The following is a 26478-nucleotide window of genomic DNA, read 5'->3' as shown; positions in this document are numbered from 1 at the left end:
TATGTTTAAGAAACCTGGAGAATCAGTTTAGCAATTTCAACATAGGACTAATTTAGTTCTGGGGAAAATAGAGAAATTGGAGGCAATAACAAATACGTCTTCATACTGAAATAAATTGATGAGTACCAACACAATAAATAAAAAGCAAGATGTGTCCAGACAAATTCTAGTGAAATATGGATATAGAGAAAATCCCTAAACCCCTAAGAGAGGTAACATGCTAACCTTAAAGAAGAAAAATTATATCAGTTCAGACTTCTCAGACAATAACTGTCTATAGGAAATCAATGAAGAGAAGAGCATACATTTAAATTTCTGAGGATACATTAATTTAAACTAGATGCCAATTAAGCAAATTTTATTCATGTGTGGGACATTTTTTAAGACATTATTTTTAAAACAAAGGCTTAAAGTAATGTTTTTTTTCCTCCTTTCATGAAAATTACCTGAAGATGTTGTATAGAAAATGAAAAGAGGATATGAAAAAGAAATTTAGGCTCCAACATAGAACAGAACAACATACATACAGGAGAGCAAGAAAAAGAAGTCCCAGGATGTAGCTTGTGGTAGGCCTGTAAAGCGTTCAGTCCAACTGAGAACAAGAAATCAGGAGGCTCCAGGAGAATGTCCTCAAGAAACTTTGGAGGGGCATCTGGGTGGCTCATTCAGTTAAGTGTCTGCCTTTGGCTCAGGTCATGGTTCCAGGGTCCTGAAATCAAGTCCTGTATCGGGCTCCCTGCTGAGCCAGAAGTCTTGTCCTCCCTCTGCCCCTTCCCTCTGCTTGTGTGCCTGCTCTCTCTCTTTCAAATAAATAAATGAAATCTTTCAAAAAGGAAATTTTGGAATGAATTTCAATCAAAATATGGAAAGGCTGTGATCATATGTTAAACAAGTTCATACTTCCCTCAACAAGAAAAAGAACTAGGTATTCTGGGAGAAACCAAGAGAAAGAAAAAAATTCTCTGAACTACGAAGCATGTCAATGTGACATGATTTAAACAACGGACGTTGTGAGATGTATTGAAAGGAAGTCCATTTGACTGTGATGCTAGAACAGCCACCTTAGACTGGCGCATTTTTGGTGAAGTAAAATGACAGTTTTCCTACTTGGATCTACAGTGAATAATATTTACATAATCATGGTACTCCAAACCTTCTTCATTTTCCATTTTTTGGTAATCACTTATAGACGAGACATTGAAGAATCGATACAGAGACTACATTATTGCCTCATTTCTTCACCCCTCTCTCTTTGTCCTATGACTTTAGAAGTCTTCCCGTCAAGAGGAATGTATTTCTCTCACCCCTCAACTTTGAACTTGGAGATGTGACTTGGCTCGGTCAACTGAATGGATTGAAATGACAGTGAGCCACTTCTGAGTCTAAGCCTTAAAAGCTTTTCCAGGTTTCATTTGTGCTTTTGAATTTCTGCTGTCACCGTAAGCAGAGGTGCAAAAAAGATGGCTGCTGGAACCTCAGCTTAGAACTGACAATGGTCACAGAGTGGGCAGACTCGAGCCCAAATCTCAGCAAGGAGCCAACAGGACCTTTAACAGAAAGCTCTACATTATGTCAAAAAGGTATCTGAACACCCAGTAAAGTAGATCGTAGTTGTTCTCTATCTGTGTGTGACCTAACAAAATGTTTTAAATGTTGCAGTACCTTGTGGATGGAATCTACTCTGGGAAAATCCTAGTATCAGTTCTGAAGATAACTCTATCTCCCATTTAATTGAGACTACATAAGCCCTCCTGTATCCTCCAAAACACAGGAGATCGAGATTTAATGAGTGTAGGGAAGTAAGTTGCTGCATAAACTCAAATCATTATACTCAGGGCCAAATTAAACAACCAAATTAAGTGGAGTTGCACTTATACTTACTATTTACTGATATTTAGTCCAGTCTGCAAGTCACTGGGTTTTATTAAAAGGAACTAAACTTTTTTTCTACATTAATCTCACAATAGCATAACACAGTAATGCAGTTTCTAATCAGACCCATTTCTCTCTGACAGAACAGGACCGTTTGTTAGAGCACTTGTTATGGAAATAGCCAATTATTTTAATCAGGTTCATTGGAGATGATGGAAATTGTTGCCCTGAAGGCTTACTTTTACAATATGAAATTACATGGCAAGTAATTAATAGAATTGAGATTTCCATCCTAGTGTATATTAAAAGAAATTAATAAAAAGTTCCTCTCCTTCCAAATACATTTATAATATATATAAACACACACTTATTGTGTGTGTGTATATATATATATATATACACATATATGGTATATATATAAACACACACTTATTGTATAACACACCCACACATATATTTGTTTTTAAAGGCATACCTCTCATATAGAAGCAAAGAGAACTAGAGGAAATTATTTCATGGTTCCTACTTGAAAATTACAGTCTCTTAAATAGATCCTAAGAGTGAAGGAAACATACACATCAATATATTTTATGAACTTACCTCAGGAAAATTTCTGGGAAATAAGAACTATTAGGAAAAGTACAGGTAACCCCAGTTATAGTTTAATAATCTTCAGATTCCTTACAGTCAACCGTATCAGAAATAAATCCAATCTGAAACTAAAAATATATGAGCAGTAGAAAATCTTGCAGTTATGTGACTTTTTTCTCATTCATCTTCATTTAAGACTTCCTGCAAAGCCTTCCTTGAGTGATGAAAATAACCTGCAAAGCAGGAGGTAAACTGCTGTGAAAAAATTAGTATTTTTGTCATTTTTATGAATACAGCTCCTTCTATTAGTATGTTTTATTAAACTACTCAGTCTTTTCAATAAGGCCTGCCTCATTTCATTTGGGCTGCATAGCTCTCACTTTGAGGTATAAGTATAAAAAACCCTTTCTGATGTGAATTTTATGAGAAGGCTGATGTCCCTTATTAATTTTCTAGGCTGGTTATAGTGATGCCGTGTACGTGTATTGGATGTGTGTGTGTGTGTGTGTGTGTGTTTCTAAACTCACAGCTGATAAATAAGTGAGTTATAAAAAGAACCTTGACATGATGACTTTATTTAATATCTCTGTTGAGATATAATTACCATAATTACCATACAATAAAATGCACGTACTTAAAATGCACACTGTGGTACTTTGTGACATATGTATGTGCCTACGAAACTGTCATTTAATTAAGATACTAAGCATTTTCATCATCCTCAGAAGTTTCTTTCTACCCCATTGTAATCCCTCCCATCTGTCCCTCTTACTTAAACAGCCACTGATCTGCTTCCCATCTGTAAATAAGTTTGCATTTCTAACAATTTATATAAATTGAATCAGAAAATATGTGCTCTCTTTGGTTTCTTTCACTCAGCATAATTATTTTGAAGTCCCTCCATGTTGTTGATTATATCAGTAGCTCATTCTTTTTCATTTCTGAGTAGTACTCAATTGTACAGATATCCTACAATTTGTTTATCCATTTAGTAATTGAAGGCCATTATTTCTAGTTTGGGGATATTACAAATAAAGTTGCTCTGCATAGTCATACAACTCTTTGGACATAAGTTGTCATTTCTCTTTAGACATAAGTTGTCATTTCTCTAGGAATGGGATGACTGGATCATAAGGTAGATACATGTTTAAGTATTTGAGAAAATGTTAAACTGTTTTCCAAACTGATTGTATTGTTTTACATTCTAACCAGTGGTGTATGGAGGTTCAATTCCTCCACATCCTCCCTGACCCTGGGTATGGTCAGTCTTTTTAATTTTAGCCATTGTAATATTTGTGTGGTAATATCTTTTTGGTTTTAATTTGCACTTCTCTAATGACAGAAGCGTTGAACACCTTTTCTTGTGTTTGCCATTCTCACATATATCCTTTTGTGAAGAGTATGTTCAAATCTTTTTCCTAGAGTTTTTTGTTTTTGGGTTTTTTGAGTCATTTGTTTTCTTATTATTGACTTTTGAGAATTCTGTAGATATTTTGAATATAGGTGATTTATATTTGTTTTATTGATATATTTGATTTCTCAAGATATTTTTTCAATCTTTGGCTTATTTTTCATTCTCTTAAAATGCATTTTGAAGAAATTATGAATTTTAAAGAAATTCATAATTTTGATAAAGTACAATTTATCAATTTTAATGGTTCATGCTTTTGATGTGTCTCAGAAAACTTTGCCAAAACTAGGCCCCCAAAGATTTTCTCCTATAATTATTTTTTTAGTTTTTGGTTTTTCTTTAAGGTCTACCATCCATTTTGAATTAATTTTTATATGTGGTATAAGATGTGGATCTGAGTTGCTTGTTTTTGTTTTTGATTTTTGTGTATAGGTATTAGGATATCTGCTAGGAATCCAGAAAATTACCTACAGAATCATTTTTATAACTATAATCATGGCGTGCCTTTGTGATATTTCTTCATGTTTCTGATGCTTGGGATTTGTTGAGCTGCCTGGATCTGTAGGTATAGTTTTCATCATATTTGGAAAATGTGCAGCCATTACCAAATATTTTTCTGTCCCCTCTGCTTCAAAGACTTCACTCACTTCTCTTTTATGTGTCCCACAACTCCCTGATGTCCAGTTTTTTTCTTCTCTCTGTCTTTTACTTTGTATCGTTCCTGTTATGTCTTAAAAATTTACTAATCTTTTCTTCTACAATGTCTAATCTTCTTTATTTTCTGCTAGTATATTTTCCGTCTCATACATTGTAGTTTTCATCCATAGAAGTTCAGTTTACGTCTCCTTGTATTTTCCATATATCTATTTAACATTTTTCAGTATAGGGAATATAGTTATAATAGCTGTTTTAATATCATTGGCTGCTAATTCTAAAAAGCTAGTGTGTTTCCCACTTTTTTGCATGTCTATTAACATTGACTGGATTTTAGACATGAATTTTACCTTGTTGAGTATTAGGTGCTCTCTAGTGCTCTATAGCTTCTTGAATTTTGTTCTCTTACATAGTCAATTCCTTGAAAACAGTTTAATCCTACTGGGTCTTGTTTATAAGATTTTCTAGGTGGGACCAGTGAAATTTCAATCTAGGCTAATTATTTCCTACCACTGAGGCAAGGTTCTTCTGAGTCCTCCACCCAATACCTTATGAATTAGTTTATTTTTCATTCTACCTAGAGGCATCAGGCAATTTTCCTAGCCTGGGGTGAGCTCCAAGTGTTGCACCCTTCGGTCCACTCAGACGGTTCTTTCCTCAGTAGTTTCCTTACTTGCATGAGCTGATCCGAGCTCTGCTGAATTCCTGAGTGTGTACTCTGTAGATCCCTGTGGGCTTTCTCTGTGCCCTTCCTCTCAGCTCTTTCTCTTTATCTCAGAGGACTGGCCAGGCTCCACCTGGATTCTTCCTCTCTGTGCTACAGCCTGAAATCCTTCTTAAGGCAGTAAACCTATAAGCAACTCTAAGACCCACCTGGTTTATTATTGTCCTTTCTTTCCTAATGTCGTGTCTTCAAAAACTGTTGTCTCACGTATCGTCTGTTATACTTTTTCTGTTGTTACAGACAGGAGGACAAATCTGGGCAGTGTCTTGGCCAGAAACTCTCTTGAATCCCAACATTATCATCATTAATGGAGGGGGGGGATGCCAATTTGACATACTTAATAGTAAGTATGGGAGGAGAGAAATAAAATATCAGAGGTCATGGCTCGGAAGCAGTGCTTTTTTGGCACTGAGTGAGTTGATTGCTTGAAGCAGAATCTTCTGTGGTGGCCTTGAGTGTGGCAGACATATGGTGGCCTCCGGGTCTGCTAGGAATCCAGGAAACCTCCTATAATTCTCAAATTGAGGGAAATACAGCCACTCTGTTCTTTCACCGTGATGGGAGCCGAAGTGAGATTTTGAAGAGTGTTCTCTGTACTTACCAGTCATAGCTCATAGCTCTTTCAGCTCTAGCCTTTAGTGATCCTTCAGCCAAAATGTACAGTGTTGATGTTCTCATTTAAAAAGAAATCGTGAATGCCCCCATTGTAGAAAGAAGTAATATTAAGAGTATCTGTTGAATTATTCCATTCAGTGGATCAAAATTTCCATGGCCTTTGCAATTATGGGGCTGAATACTGTCTTTCATGACTCTCCAAAGCAGGGCTTCTCTTCTGTAGGATATTGATGAAAATGCTACCCATTTATTTACTCTGATGATAGCCAGGAAAGTAGAAATACCTGTGTACAGAAAGTCTCATTAAAAAATGTACTACATTTTGTTCAGCAGCATAATGGAGAAACAGTCTATAGAAGACTACATAGACAGATTAGTCCATATTATAAAAATGTGGATCATTCTTCTTATAGTCCTTACAGTTTATAAGATTTTTCACCACAAATTAAGTCATGTAATGTTCACAGTCACTTTAGAAGTGTACAGAATTCATGATTTTAAAGCACAATTTCAATTATGCCAATGACAAAATTTCAAAGGTATTAAAATGTAGGAGCAGGAAGTATTCTTATTATCTGAGTTTACATGTATCTGTAGGTGGAGAGTTGATTTATAGAGTTATTTTTAAGAAATTAATTCTAGAATTAAGTGAGATTATTTTTCTGTATATACAAAATTTAACTCGGTAGCAGTACCAGTGATTTAGATGTGGCATTGTTTGCATGCCTTCAGTGGTTTCTTACTCTTAGCAAAAGTTATTGTCTTAATTTTTTTTTTTTAAAGCCACAGTCGTTGAAGGGAAAAATAATTCAACACAGTGAACTGAAAGTCCTGATTTGTTCCCTTACAATCCTCTCTTGTCAAAGATATACCTTAAAGGGAGATACAGGTGTTAAGTTTTTCTACTTAAAACTTGTATATGAAATAGAATAAGTGGTTCCCTACAAGTTTCATGCCAGTTGTTTCACCAACAATTAAATTGCTGATAGGAGTGCAAACACTTTAAAAACCATATTGGCATTACCTACTAAAGCATATGAATGGCCCTGTCATTTCACTCTTAGGTATACTTCCCCCCCAAATCAGTATACTTATGCATCAAGAGACATGTACAAGTATGCTCACTGAAGCTTTTATTTCCAGCAACAACATAAATGCCATTGACAATAAAAGGGAAAATGCATCATGGTACATTTTACTGTGAAATACTGTAAAGCCACGAAAATGAACTCATTATACCCACCTGCAACAACATTGTGAATGAAACTACAAACAGAAGAAAACAGACTGAATGTTTTTGTTTTTTTTTTTTTTTTACTCTGAAGTTCAAATATAGACAATGAATGATACTCTTTTAGGAATGCCTATTTAAGTAGTAAAATTATAAACCACATGAAGAGTAAGTCCTCGATTGCCTTGGTAAGTGGGAGGTGGGTTACTTTTGTGAGGCTGGAGATATGAATGGAAGGCACACGTGATAACTTTTAGAGTGCTAGTGGCATTGTTTTGCTTGACATTGGTGCTTATTACATGGGTTGTCTTTTAACAATAATTCAATCAACTTTATTGTTTTGCATGCTTTTTTGTAGGTATGCTGTCTTTCAGATAAGGATTTTAAAGTAATGTGAATTTACCACCCCTGAAAAATAAAAATTTCAATCATATGAATACAGTATCTATCCATGTCCTCTATAAATAAAGAACTAAAACAAATATTGCTTTCATCTGAATGTAAAGTTAAAAAACATGTATAAAAGAATATAAGAGGGTTGCTGGGGGGAGGGGGTTTGGGAGAAAGGGGTGGGATTATGGACATTGGGGAGGGTATGTGCTTTGGTGAGTGCTGTGAAGTGTGTAAACCTGGTGATTCACAGACCTGTACCTCTGGGGATAAAAATATATGTTTATAAAAAATAAATAATTAAAAAAAAAAGAATATAAGAGCCAAGGGCACCTGGATGGCTTAGTGGGTTAAGCCTCTGCCTTCGGCTCAGGTCATGATCTCAGAGTTCCTGGGATCGAGCCCCACATCGGGCTCCCTGCTCAGTGGGGAACCTGCTTCTCCCTCTCTCTCTGCCTGCCTCTCTGCCCACTTGTGATCTTGATCTCTCTCTCTGTCAAATAAATAAATAATTTAAGAAAAAAAAAAGAATATAAGAGCCAAAGAAATCTATTTCTAAGTAGAAAGGAATAAAATTAGAACAGCTGTCCATTAAGCCCAAATCACTTAAGATTCTGAGACAGAAGAAATAAAGGAACTATGGGGAAAATGTATTCTTAACTGAGATCTTAGGATTGGATTCTTTGACCTCCAGCATCAATGCTAATATTACTAGGACATTATAAACATTTTGAGATCAAGGACCATACATGATCCTGTATCTGTCCCCAGCACATAAAGTGGAACACCAAAGGCAAGTATGAAGTGCTGGGGAAGCGGGAGTAGTAATGTTTTGCAGTGGGGATGAGGCATACTGGTGAATAGCATGGATTCTTGAGAAATATTTTCTAGGCTTTAATCTCCGTTCTACCACCTCTGTGACTCTGGGCAAGTTATTTACATTTTCAATGTCTCAATCTCCTCATCTGTAAAACGATTATGTTCATGGTTACTAGCTCACAAGGGGGTCATGTTACGTATAAATGCTTAGAAAAATATTTGGCACATAGTAACTAATCCACAAATAGGTGGATATGCTCGTTGTTGTCAATCATTTGTCATCCTGAAGTGCTGTTTGTTCATCTTTGTATTATGGAGGCTTACATAAAGGTGATTCTAAACTCTAAAGATTATGAACCACTCTGCAGAAAGCAAGCAACAAATTTTAGTGTTAGCAAAAGCCCGAGGAAGACTCGTTTGTCAATAATAATTTTCCACTGCAGGTAGTTTTCCTTGAGGTCTGCTGAATGTACAAAATGGAAAGCATGACCATATGCTGAAAATTAAAATGCTTATATAAAAGGAAAGAAAGAAAATGTGGAGAACTCACATTCCAGCTGACAATTCAAGCAGGATTCCCAGATAAAATATAGGATGCCCAGGTAAATTTGAATTTTGGATGAACTATTTTTTAAGCCAGGTATTGCATAGGCATCTTGTATTAGGGAGTTTGTATGTTTAGCTTCACACCAAACTAAATGTTTAAGCATACATGACCATAACCATCATGTTATGGGGTCTGGGTAGTATGGAATCCACATAAAATCCCTTTCTGACATTTTGAATTATTTTTCCAAAATGTTCCCAGTAATGAAATTCTAGAGTATGTGAATGAGCTTTCTAAAATAAAGATCTCTACAATCCCATGCCCCCTTTCATATTCTTCAATTCTTTATTAACTCCCAAATCCAGGAACTAAAGTTCAGACTCCTTAACTTGATTTGTAGTGCCATAAAAATCTGGTCCACACTACCTAGTAACTTCAACTTCCATCCCTAGTAGCTCCACACACATAGTCCCTGTGGGTATCTAGACATTTAAAAGTGTTCAGTTCTTTCTGAAAACATTGTGTTCTTTTATATTCCTTCCAACTAAAAACATTCCTGCTAATCCTCTAAGCACCAGCCTCATACTACCTTCTGTAAGCTATCTTCCACATCTCCTTTAGGCAAAGCCATTGCCTGTTCTGTGATCTCAGTACCTTTTATGTGTAATGGTACAGGACACATATTTCACGATCTTATTCTCATTATTTCTCTTCTGAATGGAATTACAGAAGATGAGATGACTTAGAAAAGGAACTGATCCCCATTTACTGATGTATCCAATCATATATTTTGGGGCTTGACTCATGGAAGGTGCTCATCAGAATTTTGATGAGTGAATAAGTGAGTGAATAAGTCAGTAAAGGCAACCGTATGAGTCATAGTTATGCTTCCAGCATAAACCTCATCTTAGTCAGTTATGAGTTTGTGATTACTCATTCTAAAAATAAAATCCAAAATAGCTGATCATCAGTGTGACCACTAAAGCTAGAGAGAGCTGCAAATGAACAAATTTGACATGCAGGTGAAGAACAGAGTAGTTAACTCTGGATAAAGCATTATAAATATGAAAAAATATATGTATAGAAATGATAACATTACCATAATAAAGTAGGAAGCTAGGAAATATATGACTTCACTCCTGGAGCAAAGAACTATGAGACAATGAAGAGTCCCTCTTAGATCTGTACAATAATGAGATGCATATTAATTTAGAAAAATAACTTTACAGAGTAATTAGTTATAACCCAGAAACATTCTCCCCAGTCAGCTAAACTCCTCCTCTAAAATTCAACATTCTCTAGTCTGCTAGACTGGTTTAGTTATTGATATTTAAAGTTTTTTTGAGAAACTGCACATTCATTCTCCTGTTAGAATATTTGTCACTTTCTACTGTAACTGGACTATTTCTTTGAGTACCTACTGTACTGTAAGAGCCTTGAGAAATGTAAGGAGCCATGATGTATTAATCTTTTCATTCTTAGCACTTAACACAGAACTAAGGATGGATAGACGAATGGGCAAAAGTTCTATATCTCAACTCTACCTTTAGACTTGCCTGAACTCCTATATAAACAATAATACTCCCTTTGTTACACCCAAATCCATTTTAATCAGAATCTCTGGTTGGGAGCCTTTGCATTGGTATGTTTTAAATATCTTAGTTTTGGGGATGCTGGGGTGGCTCAGATGGGTAAGCATCTGCTTTCAGCTCAGTTCATGATCTCAGGGTCCTGGGATGGAGTTCTACATTAGGTTCCCTGGTCAGCAGGGAGCCTGGTTCTCTCACTCCCTCTGCCTGCCATTCCCCCCTGCTTGTGTGCTCTGTCTTCTCTCTGTCAAATAAATAAATATAATCTTTAAAAAGTAAAATAAAAGTTTTAATTTTTATTTATTTTTTTCAAAGTTCTAGCTTTTAAAACAAACATTGACCTAACTTCATTTTTCTTAACAGAACGCCTTTAAAGTAGGCTGGCATACCCACGCCAATCAGGGCACTCGCTATTACAGTACAGTTGACAATTCTTTAGGTCTCTAATATTCTCAGTTCTTTTCTACCAATCAACAAATCTCTATTGCAAGGTTAAGTTACTATGCTACATGCCCCTGAGGTCATGTCCTCAGAGACGGGTTGTTCTTTGGCCCATATTTTCACCAGAGACATTGGTTCTTTTGGCCTCTACTATATGTTTTTCATATGGGTTCTATTTCTGATTTTTTTTTTCCCAAGGCCTCAAATACTTGAGTATAGCACCCTCTTGGTTACCCTGTCCTAGCCTTCCTTCTATCTCTTTTATATCTGAGTAGATGAAATAAAGCCCCACTGGAATAATTTTATATGCAAACATCCTGAAGAATTGGACTTCACCTGGATACTAGTAGCAGAGATTTTTGTATCTAAATTGAGATCTCAAAATAAATTCTAGGATGCTGGGATATAGCTGAGCAGAGAATATCATCTTTGTTAGTAAGTGGTAAAGGTTAAGTTTCTCTTAGACTTGGGTTTTTTTGTTTGTTTTATGCTATTGTTCTAGGTAAGTGAAGGTTATCAGTGTTATTATAAAAGATTTGTGATATGTTCTGATTAAAGAATTCAGATTTTAGTTTGCTACTTTAAAATTAATTACTAGTGAATTGAGCCCAGAAAGGACTGGGAAATCCTGTAGATAATTCTGATTATGGCATAATTTAATTCAGTATCTGAGTGGGAGAACAGAACCTCTAGAAATTCATCAGAATTTATTTAGACTTAAAAGAGAAATTGTAAAAGCATAGGCTTTAGGTAAGAAAAATAAATAAAAGATCAAATTTTAAAAGTCAGTCACTCATGGGAGGTTTGGAGAATATTTAATAGCTAATGGGGAGCCCAGGGAAGATGGGTTATTAGGATCAAAAATAGAAGGCTCTTGAAAATAGGCTCTGCTGGCTAATTAACAGTCAATAACAATATTGCAGGAGAAAGACGGCCTAAGGGAAAGAAATAAGGAAGTTGAGAAATTATGTCTTTGCAAAGAAAAAAATAAGGGCTTTATCATGGTGTCCTTTTAATATATGAAAACTAGGGTGCCTGAAAATTAGTTGTTCCTTCTTGATATTCATGGGCCTGGATGTACTTGGGACATGAAAAGGAGTTATTTTCATGACTGAATTAAGTTATCTCTGTCTCCACTCAAGAGGAGGTTAGATGAATTTCTATCCCAAGAAAAATTGGATGACCTGCTCTAAGCAGTGATCAGTACTCAAAACAGTCTAAGCCACATTGACAAATAAATGTAGTTGCACTACTAGGGTCACGTGGCAGCTATCTGAGGATTCTGAGTAAACTCGAGGATGAACTGGGACACTGGTAGACCAGGAGTGGTGCCTTCTGTATCTCCTACTCTACATATTACAAATATGAAGTAATTTGAAACTAATTAATTAATTGGTTATTTAGTTAATCATGTAAATTTAAAAGTCTCCAGAGGAGGTCCCAGAGAATTAGTCTCCATAAATCTCCATTTCACCATTTCCTCTCTGGCCAGCTGGTAGAGTCTATAATGAAGAATGGGGTTACTGAATATTAAAATATAATTACCTGAAATGATAAATTATAAAGATATAAGGATATAATATAATTACCTGAAAAGAAGTGACATGGTTTCTGTGTTAAGAAATTATGCCCAGGGAAGCCATTTTTTGAAGTCTCAAATAAGGAAAATAATTTTGATTTTCAAAAATTCTTTGATAGCCTACCACTCCAAAGTCATATTCATGGGCTTTAGGGCTATAGTTTGTCCAGTGATGGGTCTGAAAAGATCCAGGAAAAAAAGACTAGGAGTAACTGAACACTTCTCAGGGTACAGTTGTGTATCAAGTTGAGTTCTCAGAGTGATCTTAGGAATATGTTTCTGTCAATTCCTGGAAGAAGATTCTTACAGTAAAGTCTCCAAAGTGTGTATGGGTTGACATGATTTCTATTAATTAAAACCTAAGCCCAAGAGGGTAGACCACCAATACACCTTTATAAGTCTGTAGAAGATAGGCTAAGTGCAACATAATAATAAAAGTACAGAGTCTAAGTTATGCATAGAGTATGAATGAATTTGTATAATTAGTTACAACAGAGCAAAGGGCCTGGATATCCATGTGGAGCACTTCTTTCTTTCAAAGAAATGCATGACCAATGATCGATTCTCTCATCTCTTCCTCTCCTCTCCTTTCTTCCTTTACCTTGCTTTTTGATTCTGTCACACACACACACACACAAAGACATCATGAGTTGATATCTAGAAATCCAAATTCAGCTTTTGATATTGTCCTCAGTCAGACAAGATGGTAGGTCGCAGTTTTGTGCTTTTGGAATGAGGGATCAGAATTCAGCTGGTTGTCTTAATTATAAAGTCAATTTTGAATGAGACTGATTTTTTAGTCATTCTCATGAAGCAGTCATACATATAAAAGCCTCAAAAATGACAGCTATTAATATTATAAATGAACTGTAAGTATGACCAAATTCGGAAGTTCCTATTTTGTATAGGGACTGATATGTCAAATTTTTCCTGGTTATAGAAGAACATAGTATATTTCACTATGTTTGGAATAGATAAGGACTTTTTTCTGGAAATGATAATGTCTTGATCCTATGACAAAGAGAAATGTATGTGATTTATTACCAAGATGTTTAATTTTCATTTCATTACATTATATTCTGTGAACATTTATATCTAGTCTTTAATTAAACATGATTTATTCAAATTGAGGTCTGTTTCCATTTAGATTGCTTGCAGTGTTAATCACAGTGCAAATAGCCTTCACCGCTAAAAGAACTCCTGCATTAAACTAATATATAAATGCTTCCATGTAATTTGCATATGTTATCTGAGTCTACATGTTCCTAGGTGTGTACATATGCAAAAATATTTTATTTTTTTGGCTACTATATTAAAGTACATAGCTCCTTTAATGTAACATTTGTATTTTTACACATGTTAAACTTAAGGTAGGTTTTTTTTTTTTTTTTTTAGTTTAAAAGAATCAAAAAATGCACAAGCAATAAAAGGTCATTCTTTATTCGAAACTGAGCATGGATATAAAGCATTTTCTCTTCAGCAAATGCAATTCCAGTTCATTCAACCTTGTGTTAACCTCTGGATAAAGGTGAAACTTGTTTATTTTAGAATCTGATCTACTTAATTATAATTTCCTTTTTAGATAATGGTAGATCTTGCCTCATGATCAAATGGCTAGAAAGTTCAAAGGTTGATTTGTCTCCATTAGATTCACATTCACCTGTGTTAAGTAATATTTATTGGGTAAATACTTGGAAGAAATAAGGAAGCAAAGAACAGTAGTGCCTGCATATCCTTACAGACTTATAAAATGACTCTGGATAGTTCTCACATCATTGACTATGAAAGCTTCCTTCTATTAATGTTTTAAAGTAGCAAGAGCTGGGTTTGGTTTTCCTCATAATACATGGTTCAGTATTAAAATGAAAAATCACTTAGAACCTCTTATCTGAGAATTGAAGTATATATTTGATACTATTAACATCGAATATGTGTTTCTCTGTTCTGCTTTCCTTCATTCGTTTCTTAATTCTATCCCAAATATTGGCTTTACTACATCTATCTAAAGTATAAGGGTACAGAATGTACCCTCCCATCCGGCTCCAGATCTTTAATGCCAAAAAATAAAGGACAGTTCCCTCCACTGGCATTAATGGTCCATCATAAGCTGGTTCCTATCTCCATCCTCTGATCTGAGGTCTCAGAACCCCCCTTCCCACTCTGTGCTCCAGACAGACTGGCTGCTTGTGTCCCTGAACAAATCGTCATACTACCATGAACGTTTCTTTTCAAAGTTGTAATTCATTCCGGTTTCCTGTTTGGAAATACACTACCATCTCCATTCTGTCACTAATCTTAATTAAAGCTTTTCTTCAAGATCAAATTGTATTTCCCTGGGTGGTCCTCAGACATCAATACTCCGTTTCTTCCTTGGAAGTATATGAAAGAATAACTTGTTATGTTTAACTTTACAAAATAAGGCAATGCATTCTCTAACATGAAGATTTAACTTATTAGCCATTGACATATTCTCATCTAAAAAAAAAAAAGATTGTAGTCAATATGATGCAGAGAAAGACATAGTAGGCATGTTCCCAAGTAACCAATTATTCCCATTGCCTTACATTCAGCTGACTGTAAAATAAACAGCACAGTGACGTTTGTGCTACTTTCAAAACCTAATGAAAATATTTTGCATGTTAATCTAAGGTAAGGTAAAACTAAGTGAAATTTTGATTAAGAATAAAAAGAGCTAGGGCGCTTGGGTGGCTCAGTGGGTTAAAGCCTCTGCCTTTGGCTCCAGTCATGATCCCAGGATCTGGGATAGAGCCCCCCATTGGGCTCTCTGCTCAGCAGGGAGCCTGCTTCCACCCCTGCCCCTGCCTGCCTCTCTGCCTACTTGTGATCTCTGTCAAATAAATAAATAAATAGATAGATAGATAGATAGATAGATAGATAATAAAGCTGGTTATTTCATTTCTCCCTCCCTCCTTCCTTCTGGAGAGTTTTAGCTTCAAATATTTGGGAGTTTGTTATATTTTATAGCACACAACTGTTTTTAGAGATTATCAGATTCTGATTTTATCCTATTATTTGATGTCGTAAAATACTCAAATTACTTCATTCTTCCTGAATATAGTCATAAATTATCTCTACTTTGAAACTGTGACAGTCAACCGGAAACCAAAAAGGATGGCTTTTTCAAAGAAAGTCATCATCTGCCTAAGGAAATGTAGACCAAACTTTACACCAAACCTAAAATGAGAGGGTGACCAACTCTGATACCAAGAGGAGACACTGTTTAGAAGAAGAAATTTAAAAGAAAGGGCAAAATAGAACTGTTGCACTGTTTTGTTCTTATTTGGTCTTGAAGGGGTAATTTAGTGATGATAATGCTTTAAGTAGACTTCAGACTACTGTTTTGATACTTTCTAGTGTATCAGAAGGCCCATTAGACATTCAAAGCCATTTGTTTAGATTGCCTGCACCACTATTTCTAATCTTTTGTTAAAAATTTTGTCAGGAAACATATTTTGGTACCAGTGGTCTCCCAGATCGCATGTGGCATTCATGGAGATGCAAAGAACAGTGCAGGACAGAGGCTTCATTTGTAGGGCTCACAGGTTAACTAGGTAAGAGGGTGAAAGGCACATAAATAGACAACTTCTAGGTAACACTATTCAGGTCTATAAGGAGCTATGGGAATAAGAACAGAGAGAGCCTTCAATAGAAGTAGATGGTAGGAGGAGAAAGACATGGGGAGCAGTTGCTCATTATTACCCGTCTTCTTTACTAGCTCCCCGACAACCCAGCTTGGTGCTGTGCTTAGAGAGAATGATGTCTATCAGTGATGGATATTTGACTGAATTAGTCATTATTTCTTTTTTCACTTATAATCATATTCATTGTATCTGTTGTCCAAAATTAGCATGGAAATTAGTACAATTTTCTGAATGTTTTATATTTCATATGATTTTGCATGAGGTGTAATAATGATATATCAAAGGTAAGTCCCTTTAGTCATCCTAATTTTAGAAACCCTTGAATGAGATTAGGAAGTGATCATCATTTACATTTATTATACTTTGCTTAATGTAACGAGCTTTAGCTATTAACTCTAATTTGCTTCTCATCGCATTCATCAAAGGCGAACTATTTAGAAACTAAAACATCTCTGTCAGTTAGAATTTTAATGAATTAAGATGAACTGAGACAGTGCTAATTGGCAGTTGTTGCTGCAGGGGAGGTTTCTAGATTTTGTAAGTGATACCAATTCATCTCTCTATCAGGGTTAATTTGCTTGATTTAATTCTAAAGATACACTGAATATTTCCCCACACTATTCATATTTATTTTCAGGATTGGGGAATGGTTTGCTTCTGTTGGTATTTCATTTGGATTCTCGATTCCACTTGAACTTGATTATTAATCAGTTGTTGACTTTAAGCACTACACGCACTTACACACTCACAAACACACAAAAGTTATTGCATTATGTAGATTTTGTTTTATTTGAAAGGCCTAACACCTTCCAATAATTAATCATTTTTTTCACCAAGAATTCTCATTCTTTCTGTTCTATTTTCCTCAGACATAAATGAATGTGAAGCTGAACCTTGCAAAAATGGTGGCATATGTACAGACCTTGTTGCTAACTATTCCTGTGAGTGCCCAGGTGAATTCATGGGAAGAAATTGTCAATACAGTAAGTATTCACATATGTATATGTTTTTGTTGTTGTTTATATATCCTCCACTAATTCTGGAATCTGGGTCAAAATCAATATAATTTGCTTCTAGAGTTCATAATTTATTGAAATGACACATTTCATATTTGTTCTTGTTAATGCTGTTGATTTATGTATACTCTCTAGGATAGATCTCAGTGCATGCTGGATATAGGAGTGGCTACCTTGTGTTCTGAAAGGAGGGCAACATTTCTGTAGAGATTCAAGCGCATCTCTCTTATGAACCCCATTTTGGCTTTTGAGTATGTGTATGACCTAAATTTCCACCAGAGGGGCTCCTCTGCTTCAGACAATAAATTCAAAGCACTCTAACCTGATAGCCTCTATCACCCATAAAAGGAGGATTTGTATTGAGCTGGCACGCACATTAGTAAGAAATTTACACACTACCTTTTTGGAAGGGTCTTATGATGATATATCAAACACTAGGACAGTAATTTGTCTAAAGTACTTTCAAAGAAGCAAAAAGCAACCCTTCTTCCCCAAAAGAAACAAAAACCAGAAGACAGGATTATAGTCAGTGGGACGAAACCAGAATTGGGCACAAATATGTGCTAATGAGGACAATAATGATATAGCTTAGTAATTGTTGGACACTTACGGAAACTCCGTAGCTCTACTGATTTGATACATATTATACTATTAGAACATCACATTATGCACATTCAGAAGGCAGATGCAGAAACTGAAACATAGAGGCTATGTGGTTTGCCCAGGCTCTCATAGTTAGTGACAGAAGCAGAACTAGAGGGAATGTAGAAACAGAACTTGTGATTTCCAGTTCATTGTATTTTCCTCTAAATCAAGATATCTCTTCAGATAGAATTGAATGAGATAAACACAAAAACACCCTATACCTCCTCTTTCGCTTACACATGTTCAGGAGCACAGATGTGTGCACGCGTGCACGTGCGCACACACGCACACACACACACACACACACTGCCTCCTTTTTAGCCAGAGTAACAACTTTACATGTCGCTTTCCTTCTCTTCCTTTCCCTTTGACAAAGCTTATAAATTAAAACAGAGAAAATTACTTAAGGATGGATTTGGATTGAGTATAGAAACAAAATGAGGATCTGTGAGTGCTCATTACCCTAATGCTGAACAACTTCAATAAAATAAAATCCTGAATATCAAAGAAATATCTTGGATGTGGGGGTGGATTTCTAAGCTTAAAAATAACTGGAGAAGACAATAATTGTGAGTTGACCTAGGAACTTTCAGTCATGGATGAATGGAAGAAAAGGACAGTCTGAGTAAGCAGGTTGATGATACAACCAAAAAGACTAGTGGCTACCCAGTCAACTAACCTAGAGACCTTCCTATAAAGCATTTAACTGACCATGCAGTACAGTAACTTAACTCAGATTCACTTGACCCTTGGCGCTACCAGATACAGCTCTTGCATTCTCCTTTTCTTTGGTTTATGGGACTTGCAGATGGCTGCCTACATAGCATTGAAACTTGTACTAAAAACACCCCAAGGTATCTGTAAATGAACACTTAATTAAGTAGATGAAGACCAAAAAACTAATGTCAGTGACTATTTGATTTTCTGGCAGCCTAAACGGACATCGGATGCCAGAATAAAGTACTTTCCAGACAGTACTAGAACTTTGGCAGAGCTTAAACAATGCCTGGCTACAAACATGACCCATAGGAGGCCCAGCCAGAGGAGCAACAAGAAGATGAGACCTTCCCATTATCTTCAAAGGAGAACTGTGTATAGGGAACATGTAATGGGAACCCTGCCTATCAATGAGCGTCCCTCTGAGGTGGTCAAGCACTAGCTCTCTGAATGTCCTGAACAGGAAGTGATGTCTGAATTGTAGGCACCCTGGGACAAGAGCCCTAGGTCTTGAAGTTGTATTGGCCAAGGAGCAACTGGAGAGTCAGTTGCCTACAGGTTGAAATGCTACATAGGCAGCCATCTGCTGTGAACTAGTTGTTGAAACTGGTGACTTATGCCTATTCTATCCTTCCATCAGAGATTTTGGTGAGGTCACCACATCTAAAAATACTCTCAAAAAGAAAGAAACTTGATTGATTATGGAACAACAAATTGAAATAGACCTTGAACTTTTAATTGTCACCAGATTATGTCTGGTGTCTTGCTATTATGTTTAATAAATTTCTTTGATTTAGTTTTACATTTATATAATCTTTATATTTAAACTCAGTCTTCTCTTTGAACATGAAAGCAGTAGTGACTTCCTTAACCCATCGTATGTTCTGACATTCTTCCATTCCTCTGTGCATCTCTGGGCCCTAACAAAGAGATCAGAAAGAGTCACGTAGGATACACTGTAAAATATGTTCTTATTGAGGTATTTGTTTTTACTGTATTGATTTGCAGGAGTTTATAATAATTTAAGGATCTTTAATCTCCCTTCTATTTCGATTTCTGGGGATACTGTTCTGGTTTTTTATGTGGCTTCATAGAATTGTTAGAAATCCAGAGTAAGAAAGAGCATTCTACCAGAGTGATGCTGTAGAACATAAAGTACTGAGAACTTTGAGAACTTAAAGTACTCACTCACTCCAGGGTACGCAGAAACCACCTGCAGGTTATAGTTGATGCCAGCTATAAGCTAATTGAGGTTAAGATCTTGGAAATTGACAGCTCATAGATTATAATCAATATGCCCAACTTCCACTCTGAGTAAGATTTATAATCTTTCTCCTGAAGTTTCTGTCATGTCCCACAGGGTTACCCGTGGGTCAGCTTAAACCTGCAGTTATGGCGAAGAGGCCCATTTGTTTTGGCAGTTATTTCAGAAGGAAGAGGAAAGGGAGAATGATGGAGACTTAATGCTGGGTAGGTCAGAGGATACCATATGTCCTTGTGTTCAAATCCAAACTGTTTTCACCCTAATCTTGGGTGTCTGCACTCGTATTACTTCCCTCCCTCTACTACTTTCTTATATCTACCAATGGGTTAATTAAGTTCTGGCATATTTTAAAATAAAATCATTCTTAATGCCTTCCAAATAATAAATAATAAAAGATATTACAGAGGAATAGAATTTACTAAAAACATCTATATAAAAGTAATAAACTCTAAACACAAGTAATAAACTGGGAGGTATTTATAATAAAGGTGAAAGGAAAATACTTCTTATCCTCAGTTTATTATGTCTTTTAATTCAATAAAATTAAGCACAACAGAAGAAAAAAACAACAAAAACATGAACAGAACTTTCCTACAAAGGAAGTAGTTTGAAATCTATTGTATTATAGTTGAGTTGTGTCTTCATCTTTATTCTTTGGTATATTTTCAGTTTATAAGGCTTATAGTACCTTTGTGATCTGAAAAGTATAATTATATTTTAAATGTCTATTTGGTGAGAGAGCACTACATTTGTGAACAAAAGACTGGACGGACTGTGACTCACTCTGCTTTTTCCTCGACTCCGTATCTCTACCCCCTCTCACTTCACAAATGGAAATAGATGAAATGCTAAAGAGGAGCAGAGGCTAGCTGACAAACTTTAGAAAGGATACGGAAAAGAGAAAGGAAGAAATGGGAACCATCCCAGGAAACACATCCATGGACACACGCGCACACATACACAGACACACACACATGCACACACATACACAGACGCAGACACAGACACACACACACCTCTCTTTCTCTTTCTCTGTCTCTGTCTCTGTCTTTCTCTCTCCAGGGGGGAGGGATTTGTCTTTACTTATGGGTAGAGAGAATTTTAAGGTAAAGGAGGTGACCAAAAAAAGTTTATCAAGAGACATAAAAAGTTCCCATGAGACATTTCTACTACAGAGAGGCCCTTCCTTCCTTCTACATGTGCTTCTTAACTCTGCTGCCAGAGGGAGCCTGTTATAGCAAACGTCAACACACATCACCTAGCAGTTCAGAATCTTCCACAGACTTCTGATCTCAAACCAAGTGAATCTTACAGTCCCCCTGTTTCCTGAGGCCAGTAGGACCTGCCTGTGCCTCTGCCGTATTCACTCACCTCTGTGACCACATCTCATGGGACTCTCCCTTTTTTTTTTTTTTTTAAGATTTTATTTATTTATTTGACAGACAGAGATCACAAGTAGGCAGAGAGGCAGGCAGAGAGGGAGAGAGGGAAGCAGGCTCCCTGCTGAGCAGAGAGCCCCATGCGGGGCTCGATCCCAGGACCCTGAGATCATGACCTGAGCCGAAGGCAGCGGCTTAACCCACTGAGCCACCCAGGCGCCCCGGGACTCTCCCTTTTTTGTGACTCTTTCAGCCACGCTGGTCTCCTAGCTGTTCCTGACACATGCCTGGCACACACCTGGCACATCCATGCCCTACAGCCTTCCCGTTCCCATCTCCCCTTTTCTATAATACTCTATTATGATGCTATGAGCACTCTAGTACGTCCTTTGGGTCTTTGCCTAAAGGCGTCCTCCCAGTGAGGCTTTCCTCAGCCTTTCTACCTCCCTACCTCAACACACCAAAACACACCCATCCCCTTATCTGCTATAGGTTTTCTCCTTAGCATTAATCATTAACATATCATATTTTTACTTTTATATATTGTTTGTTGACTGTTCCTCCAATGGAGTATATTCTCCACAAGGGAGGTAGTGTACTGTTCTGATCACAGTTGCCAGAAGAGAACTAGGAAACAGTGGGTGCTCAAGAGACATTTGCTAAATGAATGAATGAATGAACCTAGCATTCTGGGTTAAGTGAAGAAATGATATCTGACTTCTCAGTGTCCTCAATTACCATCAAGTTATTTTCTTTTAAGTTTTATTTATTTATTTGACAGAGAGAGAGATCACAAGTAGGCAGAGAGTCAGGCAGAGAGAGAGGGGGAAGCAGGCTCCCTGCCGAGCAGAGAGCCCGATGAAGGGCTCCATCCCAGGACAAATGAGATCATGAGCTGAGCAAAAGGCAGCAGCTTAATCCACAGAGCCACCCAGGTGCCCCCCCATCAAGTTATTTTTTACCTGACTTCTCATTTTTTGAGTAGTATGCCAAAGATGCTTTTGCTAGTGTAATGAAATATAATTTGGTATATTAATTGATACTCTGTAAATCATACTGCAAGTTGAAATTTTTTTGACTTTAATAAAATCTTTTATAATTCTGCTTTGCAATAGGGTTATGCAGATAGATTTTAAATAAAAGAAGTAAACAAAGACTCTGTTCCTCCATTTAGGCCACTTCTGCATCCACATGTCTTGATAATTTATCTTAGATCATTATTTATTTCTTCTTCATTTCAAATATCAGGTAGACACATATGAATGCTGTGATCTAACTACCACTGCAAGACTTGAAAATATAAAAGTGGTAATTTGGGGTATAACTCTTTGAATGGTGTTGACACTGATCTTGATGTCTGTTTAGACACCATCATAAAGATTTGCTTTTCCCATATTTTTAACCTTTCTCTTAACTTTCCCTCATTTTTGCATGCTCTTCAATTTTAAGCAGTTTATTAAGACTACCTTTGCCAATGTGGGAGATGGGCATGAAAGAGGACATGTGATGTGATGAGCTCTAGGTGTTATATGCAACTGGTGAATTACTGAACTCTACACCTGAAACTAATGATGCACTATATGTTGGCTAATTGAATTAAAAAAAAAAAAAGATTACCTTTGCCAGTGCAATTAAGTGAAATATTTTTTAATATTAGTGAGATACTACATATTTAAAACTTCAATGTATTTTTAAATTTTCAGTCAAGCAGTTAAAAAAAAAAGATGTTTAAGATAGTACTTTATGAAAAAGTGCTCCATATCACTCGGCATCAGGGAAATACAAATCAAAACCACAATGAGATATCACCTCACACCAGTCAGAATGGCTAAAATCAACAAGTCAGGAAATGACAGATGCTGGCGAGGATGCGGAGAAAGGGGAACCCTCCTACACTGTTGGTGGGAATGCAAGCTGGTGCAGCCACTCTGGAAAACAGCATGGAGGTTCCTCAAAATGTTGAAAATAGAACTGCCCTATGACCCAGCAATTGCACTATTGGGTATTTACCCTCAAGATACAAATGTAGTGATCCAAAGGGACACATGCACCCGAATGTTTATAGCAGCAATGTCCACAATAGCCAAACTATGGAAAGAACCTAGATGTCCATCAACAGATGAATGGATCAAGAAGATGTGGTATATATACACAATGGAATACTATGCAGCCATCAAAAGAAATGAAATCTTGCCATTTGCAACAACATGGATGGAACGAGAGCGTATCATGCTTAGCGAAATAAGTCAAGCAGAGAAAGACAACTATCATATGATCTCCCTGATATGAGGAAGTGGTGATGCAACATGGAGGCTTAAGTGGGTAGAAGAATAAATGAAACAAGATGGGATTGGGAGGGAGACAAACCATAAGTGACTCTTAATCTCACAAAACAAACTGAGGGTTGCTGGGGGGAGGGGGTTTGGGAGAAGGGGGTGGGATTATGGACATTGGGGAGGGTATGTGATTTGGTGAGTGCTGTGAAGTGTGTAAACCTGGTGATTCACAGACCTGTACCCCTGGGGATAAAAATATATGTTTATAAAAAATAAAAAATTAAAAAAAAAAAAAAAGATAGTACTTTAATAAATACCATTTAAAAATCTATGTGAATTCTTTCTCATAATGTATGTCTTTAATTAATATAGCTATTATGTATTTTTTACTTTAAAGGAAGAAATTTATACTCAACCCTATTGATTATAACATGATGTCCAGTTATGTAGTAATAATTGTTATTATCCAGATCAATCAACAATCAAACACATTCAGTAAATGTAATATTTTAAATGTTAATAACAAAAGTTTTTAATACTGGGCAAAAACTTTCCTATAATTTTTTCAGTAATTATTTGCTAATTATATTTGTAGGTAGGCTAAGGCAATAATACCTCTGATTTAAATATTTTAGTTTAGATTTCCAAGTATTGTTCATATAGCTTATCACTTACTTTGGCAGATCTCATTTATTTCTAGCTTTATTTTTCATTTATCTATTATGGGGAATTTAATTTTGATTATTTGTAATTTTAATTGAAGTAACATTTGAATGATAGGTGAAAATCATATAGACGTGCTCAGACTATTTATTACAGTATTACAGCAATTCTCTTAATTATAAAGTCCTAATTTATATTTCCTTATTGTTTTTAAATGATATAAGCTCAAGCGTTCAGCCATTTTCATACACAGCTTGAAAGGAAATGATGATGTACTGGAATAGAAACCTATTCTCGTAAGAAAAGATAGGCTTTGCTGTGTATGTTTAACAGAACGTGATGTTTAAACTAATGTAAACGCAATGGAAATTGATAGCACTTTAGTTTACTAATCTAAAAATAACTAGGATTGTTTTCATTGATTGGACTATGTAGCCCACAATAGCCATATACATTTCCCTGGAGGGTGTTTAAATGTGACATGATTAAATTTCAGAAATGGCACTCAAATTCATTTTCATCACTGATACTATTTCTGGAAATTAAAATAGTTACCAAGGGATCTCTTATAATGCAACATCCCCAAACTATTATGCAAAAAAGTATTAAGACTTGGATGGTTTCAGAGAGTTTTATTAAAAATTAAAACCAAAATCTTCAACTGAGGATTAAGTGATGTTTCTTGAGTGTCATAATTATCCAGTTTTTAAAAAACTAAGCTTTATAATCTAGATAACCCTATAGCTTTACCTTAAGAATTCTACCTTTAAAGTGATAAGGACAAGAGATGATGATACATGTGAACATATTTTTAAAAATATAAATTAATGTTCCTATATCTTCATTTTTTGAGCAGAGGTAACTCTTTAAGCCTTTGTTACAAATGAGCTAGTATGTATAAATATACAAACACATACAGCATACACTTTATAAATGTACATGTGTATCTTTCCTTTTGATAGCAATGCTGCCAAGTACATTTGTACAAGTACAAGCTTATGCAGTGAAAATTGTTAAAACACTGTACAGATAACTAAATTATGTGATATTTACTTTTATATGCTCAACACTTAATTATTGCTTTTGTAAATAACTGAACACTCTATCACCAACTGTCATATGATAATGTTGATTTTAATTTAGACTTTTACTGTGTGCCAAGACTGTCCTAAGTACTTTAAATATTGATTTATTTAACACTCTTAACACTCTTCGTAGTGGGTTCTATTTATCGCTGGCTCCATTTTCCAGAGAAAACTGAGCGGGCTCAGTAAATAATTTGCCTAAGTAAACATGGCAAGTAAACTGCCAGGCCTGGCCTTCCCTCCCAGCACTGCAGCTGCAAGATCCTGCACTTACTTCTAAGCATAAGTGTGATGGGGCCTGCTCCTTGCAGGATGAAAGGAGCACTGTTTGCTACACTGTACGCTGTGAGAACATTTGTACTTGAGGAGTGGCCTTGGCGAGTGTCAGAAGAGTAAGAGGAAAGAGCACAGGCTTTGCATTCAGATAGAACTGGGGCATAAACTCTAGATTTTCCTCTTTGTAACTAATGTCTGGATAAATTTGTTGCCCTTTTTGGACTTCAGATTTCTCATCCATCAGTGGAATTAATATAACCATTTGGTTTATATAAATAGGTAGATCAAAATTAATAGCATTTATAAAGTACCTAGTGAAATTGTAGGTCAGTAAATGTTGTAAATAAACAAATAATTGCATTAATAAATAGAAGGACACAAGGATTTTTGAGTTATTTGAAAAGCCAATGCCAGTGATCCCATCTTTTCTTTTGTTAGAATTTTGTGCGATTTTAATTTTTTGTACTCAAACAACTAACCTATCTTTAGTAACTATGTACTTGAGAACAACTTGTGTAGAAGCCAGCTACAATGTCTTGCATACCATGTTTTAGTAGTACAATAATTTAGGAAAAACTTGGCATTACTATAATTTTAATAAAAAAATATGAATCCAACCAAACCATTATAGGAAATAGGGGTGGCTGTGTTTTTTTTTAAAAATGACATCACCAGATACATCAGAACCGCAAACACCTAATTTCATTTCTTTTTTATTTTTGATGTAGTGTTCAGTGATTCATTAGTCGTGTATAACACCCAGTGCTCATCACATCACATGCCCTCCCTAATGTGCAACCTTCCCCTCCAGCAGCCCTCAGTTTGTTTCCCAGGTTATCTATGTTTTCATGTTTGTAATTATAGTAAGCTAACACGGCTGTTTGATCAAGTATTTTAGTGAATTGTAAAAAGAAACTAATGGTGGGGTAACAAATTCCAGTATTTTTTTTACTCTAAATGGATGATCAAAGATTATAGTTTTATGCCATATAACACTACATTTCTACTCTGGTATGTCCAGGCATGACATAG

The 26478-nt window shown here is 35.9% G+C and overlaps 1 protein-coding gene across 1 annotated transcript in view; it reads left to right on the top strand.

Annotated features, from left to right (window-relative positions):
• EDIL3 (EGF like repeats and discoidin domains 3) overlaps positions 1–26478 on the top strand; it is a 406610-nt gene that overhangs the window by 210925 nt on the left and 169207 nt on the right. Inside the window, exon 5 of the mRNA XM_059418197.1 lies at positions 16995–17108. Coding sequence (XP_059274180.1) covers positions 16995–17108 — 114 coding nt within the window. The remainder of the gene's footprint in view (positions 1–16994; positions 17109–26478) is intronic.

This window comes from Mustela nigripes, chromosome 12, assembly GCF_022355385.1.
Source record: "Mustela nigripes isolate SB6536 chromosome 12, MUSNIG.SB6536, whole genome shotgun sequence".
Taxonomy (NCBI): domain Eukaryota; kingdom Metazoa; phylum Chordata; class Mammalia; order Carnivora; family Mustelidae; genus Mustela; species Mustela nigripes.
This window is presented reverse-complemented; position numbering and strand designations above follow the sequence as displayed.